Source organism: Taudactylus pleione, unplaced genomic scaffold (assembly GCF_031769625.1).
Source record: "Taudactylus pleione unplaced genomic scaffold, aTauple2 ptg000121l, whole genome shotgun sequence".
In the NCBI taxonomy this organism is placed as follows: Eukaryota; Metazoa; Chordata; class Amphibia; order Anura; family Myobatrachidae; genus Taudactylus; species Taudactylus pleione.
The window spans coordinates 9,982,691-10,007,250 of NW_028284523.1; the positions used below are offsets into that span (position 1 = coordinate 9,982,691).

The following is a 24,560-nucleotide window of genomic DNA, read 5'->3' on the forward strand; positions in this document are numbered from 1 at the left end:
TGAAAGGTGTGATGACCTGTCACTGCCCCCCATCCGCGAAGACTGGCGTCCGTGGTGCGAAGCACCCAATTGGAATCCATAATTGACGCCCTTTATTCAGATAGTACTTTTTCAGCCACCACAGGAGGGAGTGACGAGCCTCTGGAGTGAGAAGGATCCTCTGGGAACTTATTAGATGATACTGTTCATTCCACCTGGAGAGAAACAATTTTTGCAGAGGCCTGGAATGGAACTGAGTATACCCCACCATGTCGAAGGTGGATACCTTTGATCCCAGGACCTGCATCGCTAATAAAATGGAAACCCTTCGCTTGCATGCCAGCTTGCGTAGTCGCAATGACAGAGCCACAATCTTGTCCTCTTGCAGAAACACCCTTTGTGCCCAAGAATCCAGAAGAGCTCCCAGATGTACCATCTGCTGTGTTGGAGTAAGAGATGATTTCTTCCAATTGATGATCCAGTCGTGCTTTTGTAGGCAGGGTATGGTCAGCTGAAGATAGTTTTGTAAAACAACTTTAGTCTGCGCCAATAAACTGCAGTTTCTGCATAATGTCAAAAAATTGCTTGATACATAGGCCCCTTATAAAGTTTCCAAAGGCTAACACCATCTGAGGATGAAGTTCGCTCTAGACCACAATCCCCATTGTGAATAATGAGAACTGTGGTATCCTGTGTCGCTAAGCTGAATGCAAGTACGTTGTCTTTGGTGAAGCACATGATTTAAGGGGCAATTAAGCTCGATAACCTAAATCTGCCTCTCATAGTTGATTATATATATTTTACTCTCATTTTTCAAATCAATTTTTTGTTCTATAATAATGTAATTATTATAAATTTTCTGTATTATTATCATTATTATGTATCATTATTATTATTTTACTTTATTGATACCATGTGGAGCCTGTTAGACAGTCATTATTTTCTCACTTTATCCGCAGATGCATTAGTATGTCTGACTTGTGTCACATAATATTTAATGCCTGTCTTGAGAAAGGTTCTCGAGTAGAACCAAAACGTCGACATTTTGCTACATCAGGCGGATTGTAAAGTTTTCTAGACACGACAAATAATGAATGATGTGAAATAAGCAGATTCGCGAGTGCCTCCTTCCAAAATATTGGAAAATATATTATATATATATATATATATATATATATATATATATATACACACACACACAATTCTTGGATAGTTTTCCTGGAAGTGACAGCATAACGGTTTATTTAATCCGTAAGAGCTTCAAGTGGTAAAGCAGTTTACTGCAGAGAACTCTGTCTTGGAGCAGACATCAATACTATTTCCTTTTGTTAACAATCTATTTTTTTTATGCAAAGTTTTTTGAGTCTTCGGAAGTGTATTAAATGCAAGAGAATCTGCTTATTTCTCTGGCCTCTAGGGGGCCCTGTTTTCCACATTCTCCCGGACTGCTGTCTGCGTGTCTCTACATTGTAACTGGGCTATGACATTTCCTCTGCAGCTCGCAATGCTGTGTGTCACCTCAGTTGTAATGGTGCAACAGTCATGAGAAGCTTTGTTGCAGTCCAATCACAGTTTTGGCAAGGATGGCTGTCTCCAGGAGGTCTCAGCATCCCACCTGCAGTTTATGGGAATGTTGGATCGTGGTCTGCCTCTCCCTGGCATTATACCAAGGTAGGACAAACACTCTTCTGTCCAACTCTGCTGCTCAGCAAGGGAATCTAACTTGCTCCTATTCAGATCAGCCTTCAGCAAGCTTCGCCTTCCCTAGTCCTTTATGAGCTGGTGAATGAGGCATGGGAACTTGAGGGAGGAGGACACGTAAGAATAATATAGTAAAGAATGGACTGAGGAAGCACAGGCATGGCTCATGCATTCATGTTATTGTAGTCTCACAATGAACTCACAAGAAAATCGTGTTAGTTGCATTGACCCTTTGATCACCGGAGTCGAAACCCCAGTTTAATATTTATTTTTGCAAGTGAAGCACACGAATAATACCACTATATTACTTGCCAGTCCTCTTCAGCACCCATCCACCCCCCAAAAACATTGCAGCAGGATAAAGGGATTAGTTGCCTGACCTTATGACCCACAAATTGGTAATTGAGGCTAATGACCTCCCTGAGTGCAGACTGCAGTCACTTCTAGCACCCAGCAGTAGGGTTACCATCTCTAGAAAGGAGTGTATGTATCTGCGGGCAGACAGAAGAGTTATCCTACGTGTAGTTTTCTTTTTCGAACACTATACTTTTTTTGTGAGTAGTTTGCAGTTAGCCTCTGTAAACTAGACTGCAATGACACTTGTTTTCATTGTTTAACTGGAAATAAAGACATAAAAGTTGAATGATTTTTGCGGGGTCAATGAATTTGTGCACCTAAGTGTGTTATATGGGGGTGAGTTTTGGTTTCTTTAGGTTTATTTATTATTTTTTCCCTTGTGTTGCTAATGTGTTACTTTGTGTTCCTTATTGTGTAACATTATAATATCACCAATGTCTCCCACTTCCAGCTATTTTTAGTTTGATACTTTGTAAACAATGGTGGGGTTTGGTTTACATAACAATAAATGGTTTCTTTTCTATAATAGCTGTTATGGAGACATTGTTATTTCTTTTTCCTGACTTTGGGGCCTATGCATCAATCTGTTTTTACATAAAATTATGCAAAAACTGCAGTTTCTGCATAATTTTATGTATTGTAGTTATGTACTAATAGCAAAATGCAAGAGATTTCATAGATTCTACGATCTGACCCCTATGTACTAAACTCCAAAAACAGAAGCTTTGTACATAAGTTATATAAATATTCATGCCGTATGGATACATAATATTCAGGGCTGGTCCGTGAATATTAGTACATAGACCCCTTAATCCGCACTCTATATGAAAAAAAGTGGGACATTTTACAGTCTTAAGTTAATTTTAAAAGATGTTCAGACAAAAGCAGAACAAAAAGATGACAGTTCCTCAATTTTTACTGCATGCTTTACAGCACACAGCAGGCAAAATGTGCTGCCACCTTTCCTGGGATGATAGGGGAAAGAGCTCTCAGGGTCTGATTCTGGGGTGGGAGGCAAGAAAGAGCAAGTAACTTTGCACCTTGGTAAACCCATTTTGCACTGCAGGTGGGGCAGATTTAAAATGTGTAGAGATTTAGATGTGAGAGGGGCATGTCCAAACTCACAACTAAATTGCAGCGTAAACATAAAACTGTCCAGTATTTTGTGGGATACATGCAAAAGCAGCCAGTATTTATCCTGCATGCAAGAAGAAAATAAATAGATGTATTTGCACTCTTTGCATTGCAACATAGTTTGTCCAGGTGCACAGTTACTTGCTCTTTTTTTTTGCCATACTCCCAGCTCAGAATAAGGCACTCAGTATGCAAATAGTACATATGTTACTCGTTCCCAGCCCTCTGTCCTACACCAGACTTTTCACTACTTTAAAGAAGTGACATTCAATTAGCATTGTGGATAGGCTGTTTATCATATTGGCCAGGGTATTAAACAGCCTTAGGGTAACATTTATCATTCTATATTTGCGGCTATGTCCCGGAAACACATGTTTTCGGGGGTTAACCGCAAATATTTAGTATGCCTCGGATGTATTAAGGGGGGATCAAAGTGATCACTCCATTACCGCAGGCAGCTGCATCTCCCATAGGTTTCTATGGGGGATGCGATGCTGCCAGATTTACCAATATCCGGAATGCAATGCTTTCCTGATATTGGCCCCCGCAGCTAACGCCATCTGAAGATGGTGTTAGCTGCTGTATCCTATGGGTTACACATCGCATAATTAGCCGGCGGAGGGTTCCTCCAGAACCCTCCTCCAGCAATGGCTGCCACACGTGCAGTCAGCGGGACTGCACATGCGCGACAGCCTCTGCACATCGCAGGGACAGGGGCTCCTTTCGGAGCCCCTCTCCCTGCATGTGCCGGATAATACATCCCGGCGACATGATCACATCTTGCAATGCGATCATGGGTGGTACTGGCATGCCTAGATCGCATTGCAAGTGCAATCATTAATAAGTGTGCTAAATTACCCTATGATCCTCTTTAAGACAAAGGGAGACATTTTTAATTTTACACACACACACACATATATATATATATATATATATATATATATATATTAATAAACTATTTTAAATAAATACTTTTTAATAGAATTTGGTGTTACAAAAGGCATTAGACATCTAAATTATTTTAAGCAGAAAAATTAGATTCCTCCACCTTTATAGAATATACAATAATTTAATAATATTTGTTCTCAATATAAAAACCACCAGTGTGGAACTACATCATACTGGGTATATGGAAGGCAGGGTCATAGCGGTGTCGGGCATGGCCACGCCCCCTACAAAAACCTATGAAAAATATTCATTTTTGCACTGCGAGCCAATGTACGCCCCTCAGCCAGGGGCAGATCCAGATGGGGGAGGCAATCACTCCTACCCCTCCCCCCGTACATCATGTGCAGACAGAAAAGACTGCTCCGTGCTCAAGAGGGCAACGGACCCGGGCCCCCACTGGACCCCTCAAACAAGCCCGGGCAGCTAGTATCCCCCTCTCTGCACACCTAAAGGGTGGGGGTCTTATGTTATAGATGCTAGTTACTATCTATTTATAAAACGGTCTTGTGGGTTGGTCACTAGTCCATTTTATTTGGGTAATATATGCATGTCCAGACTCAGATACAACTCGTGCTTAGCATTCTGCATGCATAGAGAGGCTGAAAGTGTTTGGTATAATGGTCAGCATTATTGCCTCACAGCACTGAGGTTGTGGATTTGATTCCCACAACTCTCCTAACTGTGTGGAGTTTGTATATTCTCCCCATGCTTGCGTGGGTGTCCCCTGGAACAGCAGGACAGTAATGTCCCACTGAAATCGGGATGTTGGTGAGGGGTACGCCCTCTATGGGTGGCACCCCTATCCAACCGCACTGGTCGGACAACCCTAGAGCCGGCCCTGCGCACAAGGCCCTCTCCAACTCCACAACTCCCTACATCTCCAACTTCATCTCCTTACACACTCCCTCCCGCCCTCTCTGGCTAACCAATGACTGCCGCCTTTCCCCGCCACTGATTACCACATCTCACTCCAGAGTTCACAATTCCCGTGCTGCCCCCCACCATGGAAACAATCTCCCTCATTCAATGAGACTATCCCCCAGCCTGCATTGCTTCAAGTGGGCGCTGAAAACCCACCTGTTCCTAAAAACAAATCCGTCCACCACTTAAACATGTCATCACATAGTCTACCTCATCCTTTTGCACTCTGAATTTCTCTCAATCTTGTTCTCTGCCCTTAGCGCTCCTTACACTGGCTCACTCTTTATGTCTTCCGTTTTTCTCCTCCCTCCATTTAGACTGTAAGCTCCATGAGCAGGGCCCTCCTCCCTCCTGTTCCCATTACCTACATCTCTTGCACACCTGCCACACCTGCTCCTTGGGCTCTCTGTCTCAGGACTCAAGCATCTGTTTTGCTTTTTTTCAGATGATCTAGACCCAACATTTGCGCCCAAGCTAACAGCTACAGCTTTCAGCTGACGCTGTACATTTCATGTAGTGCTATTTACAGTAGCGTCACCCCCGAGGGGTGACACCAAGGTGCAGACTCCCCCTCAGTGACAGGAGCTGGACCCTGTATAATTAAGTGCAGCACTCGGCTCCTCACACTGAGGGAGCCAGCTGGCACTGCAAGCAGCTCCGGCACCCCCCCCCCCACGATCGCCTCCAGGCTCCCAGTGATAACGGGACCACGGAGGTTCAGCCGCAAGGCATTTTCGCTGCGCAACTCATTGTCCCTCCCCACACCAGGTGACACCGTGGGGAGGTACGCCACTGGCTATTTGTACTGTACTGTTTTACCCTGTACTGTCTTATTGTATTTGCTATTGCTCCAATAAGCTGTTTTTAGAGCTTGATAAATTGGGTAATATCACTGCCCTAATAGATTAGTGATTTCTCCAATGTGAGGGCTTTAATAAATAATTCCAATCTTAATATGATCCTCTCTCCAAAAACAGTTAGAGCCTGATAAATAAACCTCTAAACAATCTTATAGCCCTACATGGTCTTTGCTCCTATTCCTGCATATCAGTGCACTACATCACTAAGCAAAAGATCATTAGGGGTGTGCACCGGCCACTTTTCTTGTTTTGTGTTTTGGATCTGGATCTTTCTTCGTGTTTTGGATCTGGATTGGTTTTGCCAAAACCACCCTTCCGTGTTTTGGGTTCTGGGTTTTGTGTTTTGGATCTGTATTTTTTTTTAAAAAAGCATAAAAACAGATAAAATCACAGAATTTGTGTGTTTTTCTGCTCTCCTATGCTATTATTAACCTCAATAACCTTAATTTCCACTCATTTCCAGTCTATTCTGAACACCTCCCTGCACAAACTGGCTCTATGGAGGCAAGATGTCATCCTCATCCACCGATTCCTCACCCTCTTCAGTGTTGTGTACATCCTCATCCTCACAGAGTATTAATTCGTCCCCGCTGGAATCTACCACCACAGGTCCCTCTGTACGTTCTGGAGGCTGGTCTCCCTGGAAGAGTTGATAATTCATTTTCATGAACATCATCTTCTCCACGTTTTGTGGAAGCAACCTCCTACGCCTTTTGCTGACAAGGTTCCCGGCTGCACTAAACACTCTTTCGGAGTACACACTGGAGGGGGGGCAACTCAGGTAAAATAGAGCCAGTTTGTACATGGGCCTCCAAATTGCCTCTTTTTCCTGCCAGTACAGGTACAGACTGTCTGACATGCCTACTTGGATGCTGTCACCAATGTAATCCTCCACCATTCTGTCAATGGTGACAGTATCATATGCAGTGACAGTAGACATGTCAGAAATTGTTGCCAGGTCCTTCAGTCCGGATCAGATGTCCAAACCTGGCCCTGCCTGCCCTGCATCACCGCCAGCGGGTTGCTTAGGATACCTAAGTTGTTTTCTGGCAGCCCCAGTTGCGGGAGAAAATGAAGAAGGAGGTGTTGACATGTCATGTTCCGCTTCAGCTGACAGTGTTTTCACCAGTAGGTCTTTGCACCTCTGCAGGCTTGTGTCGGCCGGAAAGAGAGACACCACATAGGCTTTAAACCTAGGATCGAGCACGGTGGCCAAAATGTAGTGGTCTGATTTCAACAGATTGACCACCCTGGAATCCTGGCAAAGCGAATGAAGGGCTTCATCCACAAGTCCCACATGCTGAGTGGAATCGCTCTGTCTTAGCTCCTCCTTCACTTTCTCCAGCTGCTTCTGCAAAAGCCTGATGAGGGGAATCACCTGACTCAAGCTGGCAGTGTGTGAACTGACTTCACGTGTGGCAAGTTCGAAGGGCTGGAGAACCTTGCACAACACGGAAATCATTCTCCACTGCGCTTGAGTCAGGTGCATACCCCCTCCTTTGCCTATGTCATAGGTGGATGTATAGGCTTGAATGGCCTTTTGCTGCTTCTCCATCCTCTGAAGCATATAGAGGGTTGAGTTCCACCGCATCAAAACCTCTTGCTTCAGGTGATGGCGGGGCAGGTTCAACAGTGTTTGCTGGCGCTCCAATCTTCGGTACGCAGTCGCTGAATGGCGAAAGTGTCCAGAAATTTTTCGGGCCACCCAAAGCATCTCTTGCACGCCCCTGTCGCTTTTCAGAAAATTCTGCACCACTAAGTTTATTGTGTGAGCAAAACATGGGACGTGCTGGAATTTGCCCAGATGTAATGCCCGCACAATAATGGTGGCATTGTCAGATATCACAAATCCCCAGGAGAGTCTAAGTGGGGTAAGCCACTGGGCGATGATTTCCCTCAGTTTCTCTAAGAGGTTGTCGGCAGGGTGCCTCTTACTGAAACCGGTGATACACAGCGTAGCCTGCCTTGGAACGAGCTGGCGTTTCTGAGATGCTGCTACGGGTGATGCTGCTGTTGTTGCTGCATAAGGTGATACATCTACCCTGTGGGCTGTCACAGTCATATAGTCCTTAGTTTGCCCTGTTCCACTTGTCCACATGTCCGTGGTTCAGTGGACATTGGATACAACCGCATTTTTCAGGACACTGAGGACACTTTTTCTGACGTTTCTGTACAGTCTCGGTATCGCCTGCCTAGTGAAGTGGAATCTAGACGGGATTTGGAACCCGGGACACACTACCTCCATCAATTGTCTACATCCCACTGCACTAATGGCAGATAACGGACGCACATCTAACAGCAACATAGCAGTCAAGGCCTCAGTTATACGTTTTGCTTTAGGATGACTGCTGTCATACTTCATCCTCCTCGCTAAGGACTGTTGGAGGGTCAATTGTTTAGTAAAAGTAGTGGTGTTCCTACTTCCTCTCTGGGATGATGAACGACTCCCTGCAGCAGCAACAACAGCAGCAGCAGCAGTAGGCGTAGCAATGCAGGATCCTCCGGAGGAATCCCGGATAAGAGAGTCAGTCATGCCAGTGACATGGCCTGCAGGACTATTTCTGATCCTGACTAAGGAGGAAATTGACGAAGAGGGAGTTGACAGTGTGGTTTGCAGGCGCTTGGATACAACAGGACAACGGGATTTAGGTGTCCCTGGACTGCTTACGGTCTTAGCCAAAGTTTCTGAACTTGACAGTAACTTTTTATGAACGCGCTGCAGGTGCCGTATAAGGGAGGATGTTCCTAGGTGGTTAACGTCCCTACCCCTACTTATTTCACCTTTACATATGGTACATATGGCAAGACAGTTGTTGTCCGGATCTGGATAGAAATATTGCCAAACCAAAGAGGTGGAATGTTTGGTCTTCTGCCCAGGCATGACCGTGATGGGCTTTTTCATCCCACGGACAACAACTGTCTCCCCAGAGCCTGATTTAAACAAACCACATCACCATCAGAATCCTCCTCGCCAACTTCCTCCTCAGCGCCAGCTACACCAGTATCCTCATCCTGTTGTACTTCAACAGTGACATCTTCAATTTGCATATCAGCAAGTGGACTGTGGGTGCTCCTTTCAGTACTTGCAGGGGGCGTGCAAATGGTGGAAAGAGCCACCTCCTCCCGTCCAGTGCTGGGAAGGTCAGGCATCGCAACCGCCACCACACTTGGACTCTCCTTGGGGATTTGTGATATCTTCTTAGAACACACAGTTCTTCGCTGTGCTTTTGCCAGCTTAACTCGTTTGATTTTTTTTAGCGGGAGGAGGGCTTCCATCGTCATGAGAAGCTGAACCACTAGTCATGAACATAGGGAAAGACCTTAGCCGTTCCTTGCCACTCCGTGTCGTAAATGGCATATTGGCAAGTTTACGTTTCTCCTCAGATGATTTAAATGTTTTTTTTAAGGTCATTTTCCTGAACTTTGTCATTTGGGATTGTATGTGCCCTCTACTATGACATTGGGCATCGGCCTTGGCCGACGACGTTGATGGCATTTTATCGTCTATGTCATGACTAGTGGCAGCAGCTTCAGCACTAGGAGGAAGTGGTTCTTGATCTTTCCCTATTTTATTTTTATCGGAGAAAGTTTGGTCCTCCATTTATGATATATTGATATATACGTACGGCTAAGGCGCACGCAAACATAGAAAATAATTTTTTATTTTTGTTGGAGACTAGTGCACTTTGTGGGTTACACCACCCTTTAAGAAATGAGCCAGCCAGATCTTTACTTATGGGACACAGGCGCACGCTTGGCGCTGCTCCTTTGTTGATGCACGTGCAGCCACAGTGCACACAATTCACAAACACAGAAAATATTTTTTTATTTTGTTTGGAGTGCACTTTCGGGGTTACAGTACAGACAGACGCACGATTGGCGCTGCTGCTTTGAGGATGCAGGTGCGGCTACTGCGCACACACAAACACAGAAAAAAAGAAGATTATTTTATTTTGGTTGGAGTGCACTTTGGGGGTTAAACCACCCTTTAACAGACAAAAGCATGCTTGGCGCTGCTGCTTTTAGGATGCAGGTGCAGCTACAGCCCACACAATTCACAAAGACAGAAAAAAAGGAGAATTTTTTATTTTGTTTGGAGTGCATTTTGGGGGTTACAGCACCCTTTAATGGACAAGCCAGCCGGCCCTTTACTTATGGGACACAGGCACACGCTTGGCGCTGCTCCTTTGTTGATGCACGTGCAGCCACAGTGCACACAATTCACAAACACAGAAAATATTTTTTTATTTTGTTTGGAGTGTACTTTGGGGGTTTCAGCACCCTTTAACGGTCAAGCCAGCCGGCCCTTTACTTATGACACAGGCGCTCCCTTGGCACTACTTTGTTGATGCATGTGCAGCTACTGCACACACAATTCACAAACACAGAAATTTGTTTTATTTTTTTTGCACTTGGGGGGAGCACCCCTTATGGACAGAGCACCCCCTGGACAACACTACAGCACCCCTTTAGGACTGGGACACTGCACAGGACTTTGGAGTGGACACAGCCCCTATGGACAACTGACTGCACAACACAGTCCAGCCAGACCCTATGGACTTTGAAGTAGTGGACACAGCCCCTATGGACAACAGCAGCACAGCACAACACAGCCAGCCCCTATGGACTTTGGAGGAGTGGACACAGCCCCTATGGACAACAGCAGCAAAGCACAACACAGCCAGCCCCTATGGACTTTGGAGGAGTGGACACAGCCCTTATGGACAACAGCAGCACAGCACAACACTTCACTGCACTACACTACACTACACTACACAGCCCAACCAGCCCTAACTCCCACCCTCCCTCTTCTCTGTCCACAGCCGAGTGAGAAAATGGCGCCGACGCGGGTACCTTATATAGAATCCAAAACCCACGAGACCCGGAAGGTGGGATGATGACGTTTTGCCTTGATTTCAGATCCGAGTCAGGCGGGAAAAGTCGAGCCTGACTCGGATCGGGGGGGCTCGGGGGTTTTCGGATTTCAGAAATCCGAACCCGCTCACCCCTACAGATCATACTTGCCTCTTCTCTCAAAACATCAAGAAGGCTCCTGAATCTCGATGGCTCTCATGAATACACAGAAAAAAGGAGTAAAACCCCTTTCACACACAGATCAAAAACCCAGGTTATTGCACGTGAACGTGCATCCACGCGGACTTTTGCTATTTGTGAACACAAATGATTCTGCTCTTTATCGGAGGCAGGCTGAGACCCCAGATTTTGCCAGGTTGATAGACCAGGCAATTACCCGGATATTACATCCTAAAGTGGCATTAGTTTCTTGGAGGCCCCTTGCCTCCAAGTGAAGTGAATGGTCAGCATAGCTTGAGGACGCGTTTTGCACTGAATTGCTTCATTGTGGCCCTGCCGCCACTTCACAATTATGGGAATTGTAGCTGTTTAGACTGGGGAGCAGGTCCACAATAACCTAATATCTGCACCATTTTTCTAGTACTGGCCATCTTGCTGCACTAACCCGCCCCCTTGGCCCTTCCACCTGGCTGTTCTATCCCAGATGGATAGCAAGGTTATCAGCAAGTATGTAACAGGTAACAGATGAGGTCCCATGGGTAGGGCCTCCACGGATGGATTATAGTGGGGGAGGAGTTATTTAAAAGGTGTGTGGGGCAATTCCTCAAATGCCCTACAAACTATTTCAAGATAAATAAAGAAAAAACAAATCTGATTGGAATTGGAATATAAATACTCCTCCCACACAATAACACAGTGTAATTACAGTATATTCACTTAGCAACTATCTGGTAGAAAATTGATATATGTCACTTTCCACATAACACAATAGCACAGCCATTGTTTAGACATGTTGCTGTTTGAGTTGGGTTTTAAAAAATATTTGGAAAATATTTTGACCTTCATTTTATAGAATGGACTCAAAAGTGAGAGTTTTTGAACAATATTTTCTTTTTTTGAGCAAAAGTATTAGCAAGCCTAAAAGGCAAATGGCATTATGAACTTTTGTGTATGCATAAGATAATGTGTAAAGAGATAGGCAGTGGCTGCTCCCGTGCTAAAAAAATCACTTCAAAGAGAGGCATGTATTTATTTATTTTTTTATGCATACATCTAAAAACACAGAGGGCAAAATTTACTAAGCGGCGGTTTCTATTCTATTCTAAACCCTGGCGGTTTAGTGGCGGATTCTATTCTGTTCTAAACCCCGGGGGTTTTGTGGCAGGTTCTATTCTGTTCTAAACCCCGGGGGTTTTGTGGCAGGTTCTATTCTGTTCTAAACCCCGGGGGTTTTGTGGCAGGTTCTATTCTGTTCTAAACCCCGGCGGTTTAGTGGCGGGTTCTATTCTGTTCTAAACCCCGGGGGTATGGTGGCAGGTTCTATTCGGTTCTAAACCCCGGCGGTTTGGTGGCAGGTTCTATTCTGTTCTAAACACCGGGGGTTTGGTGGCAGTTTTGCAGCGGTTTCTAAATGACAGCCCTGTTCTATTCTATTCTAAAATGTGTTTTGACTGTGGTTTGGCAGCGGTTTTGCTATCTGCAGATTTACTAAGACCAAAACCGCTGCAAAACTGCCATCAAAACACATTTTAGTATATTATCCATGTCCTTGTCCTGCATTGTATTGTACTGTAAGTCACTTTTTTGGATATGTATTTTGTAAGGCACTGCAGAACACTTGTGGCGCCATATAAATAAATGATAATAGTGTAACGTACACACAAATGCTGGAGTTTCAAAATACACAGTAACCTAGAAAAAACACCAGCAAAGTTATGCAGGCAAGAGTAGTCAGAAATAGTGCAAGTCACCAATTAGCCCATAGTTAGCCCAGGTCTAACTATGCAAAGAACAGTTCCTCAGAGATACACTTGAACTGCATCTAGATTACAGAGAAGGATGCAGAGAACCAGCAAATGAAAATCCTAACAATAAGTGATACGTCAGATAATATTATCTATTTTTCAAATACTGCTTCCATTGTAAGGAGAGATAGGACTAAAGGGCCGTACACACTGGACGATGTGTCCAGCGAGTGACATCAGCAGCGGCGGGGGTGCCGGCATCGGTAAGTGCATATACACTACCCGATTCTGGCAATGACGAACGACAGTGAGTTATGGCGGATCTGGCATCGCTAATGATATCCCCAGATTGAGCTGCATGTTCAGGTGACTGGGGATATCGTTAACGACCCGTGGAAGCGCGCATCGTCCGTCGTTTACTGCATACACACTGAACGATATATCGTTCAAATATTGTTCACAATTATCGTCCAGTGTGTATGTGCCTTTATACTCATGCCTGTCATGAATGTTGTTGAGGTCAATAAACTATACTTGTCATGGAAACATATTTGCACTTAGTTCAGCCCTGCACAAAGTGTAGGATATCATTAGGCAAAATTCTAGTCATCAAATTGTAAAATAATACAGTCAATTAGTATTCCAGTTTAGTAATAACATGCATTTATGCATTAAAGATGATCTTGAACTTGCAGATGACTTTAGACATTGATTGTGTATATGTACTTAAAGGAAAGACAAAATCACTGTTCTTGTAATATTGCCATATGATGAAAATCATTCATTTATTTTGTAGTGAGCTATGAATGAGCACTGATTAGAATTGACCCCAGACAAAATGACTGCTGAATTCCAGACTACCTTGAATACTTATTTAATTCTGATTGCTCAGGATTCATACAGCTGATCTATGGAATAGGCAGCATAAAGACGGCGGTCCTCTGTGGGTAATAAGTAGTGTACTTGTACATTAATGAGATACTAAGAGAAAAAGACTAGAAGACTCAGGTTATATAAGGAAATACACAGCCTCTTTGAGTAAAGCAGGAATATGAAACTTAAATGTGACTGAGGTCAAGACAAATTGTCCATTAGAATAAGTAATGCATGCGTTTAGGGGTTAGCTTTTATATTTATTATAAACATGACAGTGTAATAAAGTATTTTAAGTTAGATTATTGCAATATGCTACATATCTGAAATAATAAATGAAAATAACTTTCCCAGTGCACTCTCTGTGTATTGCTAACTTAAAACAAATAACGTTAACGCTAACGTAAAAACCAATAAATGCCACAAAATGGACTGCACTCAGCTGTAGCCACCTAGAAGCTCAGTCCTCACACTTGTGGCAGTGTGACTATTGTCTTTCTTTGGCATCATGCTTGCTGCTGAGTATAGAACCAGGACACGTTTGTCCCTCATGTCCACCGATAGTAATCCCTGAACAATCTCAGATCAGCGCTCGCTCTGAATCAGGGCCGGTCTTTTTTTTTTTTTTTTTAGAACGGCCTCCTGGCCGCTCGCATAGCTGTGGGTGACCACCCACAGCTATTGCGGGCCGCCAAGAAGATGGTCGCGATGGTCAAGACCATCGGGCTTGCGACGAAACCCTTATGGTAGGGTCTCGTTGCCGTAAGCCCCACAGACATTTCGGCTCTAACAGAGCCGAAATCTCTCCCACTGACATCACTCGTGATGTCAGTGGGGCCGGCCCCAAACTGAGGCGTTCACATGGGAACGCCTCCGTTTTGGCAGCCACTCCCCTGGCCCACCCACCAAAGGGGGCGTGCTGTCACTCAACATCGACAGTACGCCCCCTTTGGTACAAGACCCGGAGCAACGGATTGAATCAGGCCCAGAGTTCAGTTTTGATCATGAGGACAGGAACTATTCTGTATGATTCCTGATCCTTCAACTGAACCTTTCATGCTATTTAACAAGGATTACCAACACCATCCTTTGCCATGTCAGGATAGCAATTGTAGAAGAAAATAAAGACAAGGGGCCAAATGTAATAGGTAGTCTGTTTTAGTAACAGTACAAACTCGCACTTTCTCGCACTTTTAGAAAGTGCGAGTTTGTACTGAAACTCGCAAATTCAATAGCCTGCGAACTTTTCAGCTCGAAGCTACTGCATTTGCGAGTTTAGGACTATGTAAACTGACACCTTTTAATGCGAGTAGCATTAAAAGGTGCGAGTTTTAGAGAAGCCATCACAGATCAGTGAGATCCGTGATGGCTTCTGTGTGTGTGTAAAAAAAAAAAAAAAGTGCACCCCCTCCCCAAAAGCATAACCAGCCCCGGGCTGTCACGACCCTGTCTAGTTGTCACCTTTTTGCCTTGAGACTTACCCCTGTCAGCTTCCCCATGGATCTGTGTGTGTAATTTGCCTGGAGGATTTGCTCTGATTATTGCACCTGGTCTCTCCTCTGTCTGTGAGCACTGCTAGCCCTGATTGGAATCACAGGTGTGGTTCTCATTCTCAGAGCTGCAGAGATAAATACTCCCTCTGCATGTTGTGCCTTCCACCACTCAGAATGCTACTACCAGACCACCTGTCCGTATCCACCAATTGCTGCCAGACCCATGGTATATATATCCTCTCCTGATAGCATTCTGGGCCTGAACATCTCGTCTTCCCGTGGTGTATGGTTCATGCATTCAAGTCTGTCCCTGTAACCTGCTACAGCAATCCCTGGCGCTATCCAGAAAACCTGTTTCAGCTGTACCTGGCAATCCAGTAAATCTGCTGGCAGCAACCCCCGGTGCTTCCAGAAAACCTGTTACAGCCAAACCTGGCAATCCAGTAAGCCTGCTGACAGCAACCTCTGGTGCATCCCGAAAACCTGCTACAGTAATACCTGGCATCCAGACGTCCTGTTACAGCAATACCTGGCCTGTGCTCTGCTGCTAGTCCTACTCCTGGTTGGTCCCTGGCACTCTGTAAACCTGCATCGTGTTACCCTGCCTTGCTTCCTGCTGTGGATCAACTCCTGCCCCTGTTTCCTACCTATTCCCTCCCTGAACCTAAAATTCCCAAACCTACCCATTCCTTCCTGAAACCTGTTATTTCCAATTATCCTGTCCAGCCTGCAAATTCCCCAACCTACCCATTCCTTACTGAAACCTGTTATTTCCAATTATCCTGTCCAGCCTGCACCTGAGTTCTAGCCTTTGTCATAGTAATTCCAGATTACCCTGTTTAGCCCTCGTCTCAGCATTACCTGACTTTCCTTCAGCCATTGTCACATTCCAGTCCTGAGTCAAGTTCCAAGCTCATCAGTTCGGTCCACGTTGCTCCAGTCCAGAGTCAAGTTCTCAGTTCATCAGTTCAATTCAACAAGTCTTCCTGCCGGTCCCAGTCCGGTCCCTCCAGTTCCTGTCATTTATCGTCAAAGGCAGTTTTCACTGCTACCCAAGTCTTGTAAATAGAGCTATTTACATTATCTGTGATTCCAGTCATGCCGGCCTCCGTTGAAACCCGATCACCACCTGAGACAGGTAACTCGCAGACACCAATCATGACACGGGCTTTATAAAGCCTGTTCTGGTTCTAAAAATACAGGGGCCAAAATGCGTAGGGGGCCCCTGTATATTAAGAACCAGCACAGGGCTTTGTTGAGCTGGTCCTGGTCTGGAAAATCAGGGGACAAAACGAGTAGACTTTTGTCCAGGAATGATGATGTTCGTCCATGTAAGATGACGTTTTGCCTCTTTCTGAGTTCCGTTTTTTTGGAGGGAAAAATCCGAACTCAACGTGCAAACTCGAACCTATCCGAGCATGCACATCCCTAATTCCAACCCCTAAGTATCACTTATTTTTAGTAAGCAGATCGCATTTCCCATAATTGTAATGGGAAATGTGATCCGACCAGAGTTACTAAAAATAATTTGTAAAAAAATACAGGGGAAAGCCCTGTGATAATAATAACAGGGTCTCCCCCGGTTACCGAACTCCTACTCTGCTGTAAAAGGCATTGCAGAGCCCGGAGGCAGTCCCAGTGATCAGCTGTGTGGTCTAAACAGACCGCAAGCTGATCACTGCAAAAAAAAAAAAATTCACTTACCTGACTCCATGGACCAGTGGTCGGGGCTCCGGTGATGACTCCTCTCTGGTCAGCTGATCTCCCATGCTGCACTGCGGCACGGTCATCAGGTGATCGTAATGGGATATCAGCTGAACTGAGGCATGGAAGACATCACCGGAGCACCGATGACTGCAGGTAAGTGCTATTAAGGAAGGGTGGGTCCGCGATCATGGGGGGCGGGGCTTAGTGTCGGGGCGGGGCTTAGCGCCGGGGGGGTAGCAGCGAGGCCGGTCGGCACATGTGCGGGGCACTAGTCCCGGTATTTTTATGCAAAAATATCGTGACTAGAGTGCGGAGAGGATTCGCAGGGACAGAGCTTTCTCGCAAGCTCTGTCCCTGCAAGGGATTTGTAGTAAATCCCTGTGATATTACCTGAATTCGTAATGCGAATTCAGTCGGTAATATCACACTACAATCTGCATTACAAATGCGGATTGTATTAAATAGAGCCCATACAGTTAATGGAAAGCTGTGCAGGAGGCATCTCTAGACCAAAAACTGTGTAAAACATATCCTGGCAAATGTAGTAGATACCTTTTATAGTTAGAATTTCTGGTAATGACATCTCTATGTTCCATGATCAGGCATGTTTTACATCACCAGCAGAAACATCTGCTATGTACTGCAATATTTCATAGGAGAAATATTCAGTGATAGTAAAATTGCAAGGAATACTCTCATTAAAGGAAACTTTGCAAACTTGTGAAAAGTGAAAAGTTACAGTAAGCAGGATCTTTAGTGTCAAGACCCCAAACTATTTTTAAACCAAGTCATGGAAACACTGACTTTTTTTCTTTATAGTTAACTTTTAAGCAGATGTCCAGAACAAATAAGTACTATATGTGTAAAGTAATTTAAAAATATATCCCCGAGATGTTGCCCATAGCAACCAATCAGATTCTACTTAACACTTAACTAGCATCTTCTAGAAGATAATAGCAAGAATCTGATTGGTTGCTATGGGCAACATCTCCACTTCTAAAAACTCTCACTTTAGTAAATATACCCCATAGGGGGCGATTCAATGCAACGCGAATTGAACAGCGCCGGGAGCGAGCTCCCGATGCTATTCAATTCAGTGCGCTGTGTGGTCAGAGAATGCCGGTTATCGCACCTATCACGCCTTAACAAGGGCGTTAAGTCGCGTTAACCGGCATTCTCTTACCAAAGTGCCAGGAACGCGGCTGTTAGTGCCACGCTAAGCAGAAAAACAGCTGCGCGCCCTGCACTTTGGTCGGATTTCAATTTGCATCCCCAGGGGAGTGAGAGAAGAAATCCTTAGCGCGCCCAACCAGCTCGGTGTATTGAATAGCTGCGGGAGCTCCCTCCCGTGGCTATTCAACATCACGTTGAATTGAATTCCCCCCATAGACTTTGATGGTAGATATAAATCATATGGCCCATCTACTGTATCATTTTTTTTTTTATTTATCTCTGACAACAATGAATACTATTTGATCCTTATTATAATTTACCGACATAGGGCCACAGCGATAACATCAAGCTCATAAAAATCCTGGGTCCCACTTCACGGTATTGTATATAATAGGGTATGGTGTGTGTCTAGCGCATGCTCACTGGGGACCCTCTGCTGGCAACAGTTATCACAGTTAAAGGCAGTTACAGGGAGGTATGCCCCCACAACAGATACCATATCAAATTATATAATTAGATTATAGATTTACTTGCCTGTCCCTACTCACCCACTCATGTACCTGCCCTCACTCTCCTATCCATCAATAACTCACCTACTCAATCACCCACATACTTTGCCCATCTTTTCCCGCCTATTGGAATTTGAACTACTGTAGAAACTAGAAACACATTGATGGCTGATTGCATCGCATTGCTTTGTGGAGGTGTGGTGGTGGGCAGGTTGTACTGGGGATGCAGTGGTGGGAGAGCAGGCTTGGATTGAGATGCAGTTGTGGAGGGTAGACTAGCATGGTGATGCAGTGCCTAGTCATCCTACCTTTAAATGTCCTAAAATAGTGAATTTTAGTTTCCTCTTATCATCAGTAGTGACATTTTAGTGCCAATCCCTGACTGATCGGGTTAAATGCTCCCAATCAGCCGGGCAGTGTGCACCCAGCTTGACTCCCTGTAAGCCTCATACACATTGTGTTACAAATAGGTAAGTATGTACGGGCTTCAATGGGATATGGAGGTTGGGCTGATAAATATTAAACAGCACATAAGATGCGACCTCCCGATCCCGACCATTGCAAGAGCGTTATAAGCAGTTTATCAGCTATTACTCCCTGCAGTGGTCCACCATACACACAGAGCCGGATTTAGACCTCATGGGGCCCTAGGCAATATACCAGTTTGGGGCCCACCTTCCCACAAACAATCCAATGCACTATATTTTTGCTCCTGATTCATGCCCGTTACATTATATGTCAATTTTCCTCCTTATGTTCAAAGCTTTAAACATTACGGAAATTACAACATGGTGTAATTTTTGTAATTACGTAATTTTGTAATTAAGTAGTAGTGGTCAGGCACTAGCGAGGTATTCTAAAAATCAGAAATCACTATGAAGAAATAAAATTGTAAAGAAAAAACTGGGATAGAAATTAAATGGATAGATAAGGATATAAATAAATAAATGAATTTATAAAAATAATAATAAAGAAATAAAATAAACAAAAAACATATAAATAAAGTATAATAATGGATCTGCGGGGAAATATTCAGAAAAAATGAAACACATAAAATGCAATGTAAGATGTTTATAGCCTCTTATGTAAATTTATGGTAATTCTTCCTCCCGCATATGGCACAGTATAGAGGGAATCTCTCCCTATCTTACCCTACTGACGAATCTCTTGTTTGTGGTCAGCCTATTTTCTTGGCGTCTCTCTTCACCACAATTGCCGGGGCCAAAAGTACCGCCTCCTGGATGTAAGTTGGCAGTGCGCACTGCACCCGCTCCTTCCACACCGCTACATGGCCTGGGGTGCACCGCTCTCCCCAGGGCCAATATCCTGCTCCAGGATGTTCTTTAACTAGTTTTATGCACTGCGCCCGATATGTCAGGTTGTCAGCTGCAGTACTCAGAGTCGCCGGTGATCTGTCCAGTCTGTCTAACTTTTTCTCGGCCCTGGGGTTCACCACCACAGTCCTCCACTGCGCTGGTCCTGTAGTCGCAGACCGCACCCGCTGCTAGCAGACTACCACAGGCAGCCACTTATGTTCGCTGCTGCCGCCACCGTAGCTGCTGGAGTCAGAGACTGCGCGGGCAGGATTCACCCGCCTTCTCAGGGGGCACGTCATGTCACACCCGGTCCACCGAGCGCTGCCCAATCCTTGCTGGCTGGATGTGTCTTCAAGGAAGCGGAGCGGGTAGCGGGGGCAGGCGCAACAGGGATATTTTCTACACAGAGACAGGCAGTGACAGTTAGTTTAGGGCCAGTCAGAGAAGGAAAATAGCAGTGGAAAATCGTTGTGCCCACTGCGGGTGGCGCCATTGTGTGGCTGCTCAGGTGGAACGTGCCTCGAGCTGGCCCTGCTGCCAGCACGCACTGCATCGCTAGCACTGACCTGACACTGCCAGCACACACTGTAGCACTGACCTGACACTGCCAACACACACTGCATCACTAGCGCTGACCTGACACTGCCAGCACACACTGCATCACTAGCGCTGACCTGACACTGCCAGCACACACTGCATCACTAGCGCTGACCTGACACTGCCAGCACACACTGCATCACTAGCGCTGACCTGACACTGCCAGCACACACTATATCACTAGCACTGACCTGACACTGCCAGCACACACTGCATCACTAGCACTGACCTGACACTGCCAGCACACACTGCATCACTAGCACTGACCTGACACTGCCAGCACACACTGCATCACTAGCGCTGACCTCACACTGCCACACAATGCATCACTAGCGCTGACCTCACACTGCCAGCACACAATGCATCACTAGCGCTGACCTGACACTGCCAGCACACACTGCATCACTAGCACTGACCTGACACTGCCAGCACACACTGCATCACTAGCACTGACCTGACACTGCCAGCACACACTGCATCACTAGCACTGACCTGACACTGCCAGCACACACTGCATCACTAGCACTGACCTGACACTGCCAGCACACACTGCATCACTAGCGCTGACCTGACACTGCCAGCACACACTGCATCACTAGCGCTGACCTGACACTGCCAGCACACACTGCATCACTAGCGCTGACCTGACACTGCCAGCACACACTGCATCACTAGCGCTGACCTGACACTGCCAGCACACACTGCATCACTAGCGCTGACCTGACACTGCCAGCACACACTGCATCACTAGCGCTGACCTGACACTGCCAGCACACACTGCATCACTAGCACTGACCTGACACTGCCAGCACACACTGCATCACTAGCACTGACCTGACACTGCCAGCACACACTGCATCACTAGCACTGACCGGACACTGCCAGCACACACTGGATCACTAGCACTGACCTGACACTGCCACACACTGCATCACTAGCGCTGACCTGACACTGCCAGCACACACTGCATCACTAGCGCTGACCTGACACTGCCAGCACACACTGCATCACTAGCACTGACCTGACACTGCCAGCACACACTGCATCACTAGCGCTGACCTGACACTGCCAGCACACACTGCATCACTAGCGCTGACCTGACACTGCCAGCACACACTGCATCACTAGCGCTGACCTGACACTGCCAGCACACACTGCATCACTAGCGCTGACCTGACACTGCCAGCACACACTGCATCACTAGCGCTGACCTGACACTGCCAGCACACACTGCATCACTAGCGCTGACCTGACACTGCCAGCACACACTGCATCACTAGCGCTGACCTGACACTGCCAGCACACACTGCATCACTAGCGCTGACCTGACACTGCCAGCACACACTGCATCACTAGCGCTGACCTGACACTGCCAGCACACACTGCATCACTAGCGCTGACCTGACACTGCCAGCACACACTGCATCACTAGCGCTGACCTGACACTGCCAGCACACACTGCCAGCACACACTGCATCACTAGCACTGACCTGACACTGCCAGCACACACTGCCAGCACACACTGCATCACTAGCACTGACCTGACACTGCCAGCACACACTGCCAGCACACACTGTATCACTAGCACTGACCTGACCAAGCAGAGCCTTTCAAACTCATCACTTGGCAGCTTGCACAGTAACCCTTCTACCCTCCGTACAAAGCTCAAGTGACTCACCTGTATCCCTGTCACAGGTCACTGTGGCAGAGCAAAAAAACTTAATTTGTGAATTCAAAGGGCAGGGACACAGTATGTAACATCTCCCTCACAGCTTGTAGTATTAGAGCTGCCCAGGAGACACTCAGGAGTACACTAAGGAAGCCGGTAATCCTCTCAACAGCTCCCCCTGCTGGCGCCTGGAGGCAAATGCTTCTCAGTGAGAAGTACTGTAAAGGAAGACGCCGACAATGTCTTCCAGTTCCTGTCTCCACATCGGGACCCAGATGTGGACTGCGGCTGCTTCCCAGGGCCGGATTTTGAGGGCCCCCGACCACGGGCCCCTTGGGTCCCGCCAGGCGCCTAGGCTACATAGCGGTAAATCCGTCCCTGCATACAATTGTTGCCCCAATCACCTAATATCTGGTGATTGGGCCAAGGATTGTATAGGTGTGTACCGCAAGCTTTACTCCTAACCATTCCCTGATTTGACTGCACTGCATTTACTAAAACTCAGTTTTCCTTCAACCAACATCTTATTCTTTCTATCACCTATGAATCCTATCAAAAGCTTTTTAATGTATTTTAGTCTTTGGGATAGGGCAGAGCTGCTGCTCTGCCTTTCGGGCAGCCCTACAGGACTTCTCTGGGCTGCAAACAATGCAGCCCCGAGAAGCTGATGTTAAGCGTGCGCATATGCGGCGCCACCGCCGCTTATGCGCCGGTCCCAACGCTTACCAGTTTTATTGAGCAGGCGCCGGGACCCAAGCCAGCAGCAGTGGCAGCTCCCCTCATGTAAGAGGGTAGGAGCAGCTGCTGAATATAAAGATCAGTAACAGTGCGCTGGAAGGGATGCTTTATTAAAAGAAAGAAAAAACAACAATCAGATTCACAGCTATAATGGTCCCCAAGTTAATAACTGCATCTAGAGGGATTGGAAATTCTGGGCCTGATTCAAAGCCAGACGCTATTTGCGCTCGCTCGTTCAGAAAAAGGGGCTGGCTATTTAAATTAAGCGCTCGCTCTTTGCGGTCTGTTGACGCCTCTATGTCTGAGCGAGCGTTCGAAACATGTGCTCGCTATTTTGTAAAGACGCCCCTTGGCCGCTCGCATCATACGTCATCTCCGCTATTTATTAGATTAATCGAGTACATCGAAAGGCGTATGAACTGCTCGCTATTCTTGTGGTAGCATTTTCCTTCCGCAATCATGCGAGCAGTTCAGGCTAAAAGACAACCAATTGACATGGTCGATGATGCTGCTTTGTTAATTATGCACACCCTTAAAATGCCCGTTTTGACCGTTTGGCACGCCTGCGTTCGGATCTCCACTCCCCGTTTTCAAGCACCTTCCCCTGTTACCACCCACAAACGCCTCATCCTGTCACTCAAATTAGCTGGCATTCGCTATTTTTCGAGCACACGATTTCCGACCGCACTGACTGGTTGGCACATGCGCATTACAACCCATACGCTGAAGTGCGAACATCGCTTGGAGCGAACGAGCGGCTCTGAATCAGGCCCTCTGTTCCTTACACAAACACTAACACATAAGCTTGAGTCTGTGGACACAACAAAGTCACAAACTCAAACAAAGTAACTATTTGAAGAAAAACCTATGTGCCTCAACTTGTGGACACTGTGTAGCAACAAATTGATTGAAAGTTGATATTTGGTAATGTTATTACTACAGAGTCATTTTACTTGCTATTGCTTCTGGATAAAACCAATACAAGTGAGTAAAAATATTTTGAATGAAAAGGTCGGGAAATCATGTAGCAGAGCGATACCTCTATTACTCAAAGATTAGTGAAACACTATTTCACATAAAATTAAATACTAGGTGTTACTAGGGGGTGTGGATTGAAAGATCTACACTATTTAGATAGTCAAAACATCGACACCACAAGTTAGACAGGCAATAGGTCGACAGGGTCACAAGGTCAAAAGGTCAATACAAATGGCTGACACTTTTTTTTGTTCTTTTAATCCTAATCCTCACCCTAACCCTCCCCCCTAGTGCCATAACCCTAATCCAAAAACCTGACCCTCATCCTAACCCCAAGAATGATGAAAACATTTTCTTTGTCGAACATTTGTTTGTCAGCCATCTGGTGTTGATCTTCTGACTGTCTATCTAGACACTGTAGATCTTCCAACCCTATAATATTACAAGGTAATATATAATATTGTTTGAACTGCTTTATTTGTAGGCAGTACAAGGATACCATCGCTTACTAAATATACAGATTAATAGTCAGATATTTTACTGAATGTATGTTGGGATAGGACATGTCAAATCAGGGGCAGAGCTATGGGAGACAATGGAGGCGCCTGCTGCCAGGCTCCAGCTCTGAAGGGGCACCTCCTCCATTGTCCACAACATATTAACCCCACTTAGGGCTGTAACTATGTACCTGGAGTGTACTGTCATGGCCACCCAATACATGGCACCACTTCCCGGCACCTGAGAAGACACCATACACTAGTGGAGAGCTCCATGTCAGACCATCAGCTGCTGCCTTCATCTATCTATAGCCTTTCTGCATGCGAATTG

General features: G+C 45.9%; 2 protein-coding genes across 5 annotated transcripts in view; one reads left to right on the plus strand and one right to left on the minus strand.

The window, feature by feature from the left end:
• Positions 1-24,560, minus strand: part of CDH23 (cadherin related 23) — a 1,221,584-nt gene that overhangs the window by 187,250 nt on the left and 1,009,774 nt on the right. The window contains exon 1 of one of the 2 annotated variants that reach the window (XM_088472187.1): positions 15,034-15,073. The exons of the other annotated variant lie outside the window; for it this stretch is intronic. Within the exon in view, the coding sequence (XP_088328313.1) occupies positions 15,034-15,051 (18 nt within the window). The 5' untranslated portion in view covers positions 15,052-15,073. Of the gene's footprint in view, positions 1-15,033; positions 15,074-24,560 lie in introns of those variants that run through there. 2 annotated transcript variants of the gene reach the window in all.
• The window catches only part of VSIR (V-set immunoregulatory receptor), a 63,992-nt gene continuing 40,954 nt past the window's right edge, over positions 1,523-24,560 (plus strand). For all 3 annotated transcript variants that reach the window (XM_088472190.1, XM_088472191.1, XM_088472192.1), the window contains exon 1: positions 1,523-1,650. In XM_088472190.1, the coding sequence (XP_088328316.1) occupies positions 1,563-1,650 (88 nt within the window). In that variant the 5' untranslated portion in view covers positions 1,523-1,562. The remainder of the gene's footprint in view (positions 1,651-24,560) is intronic.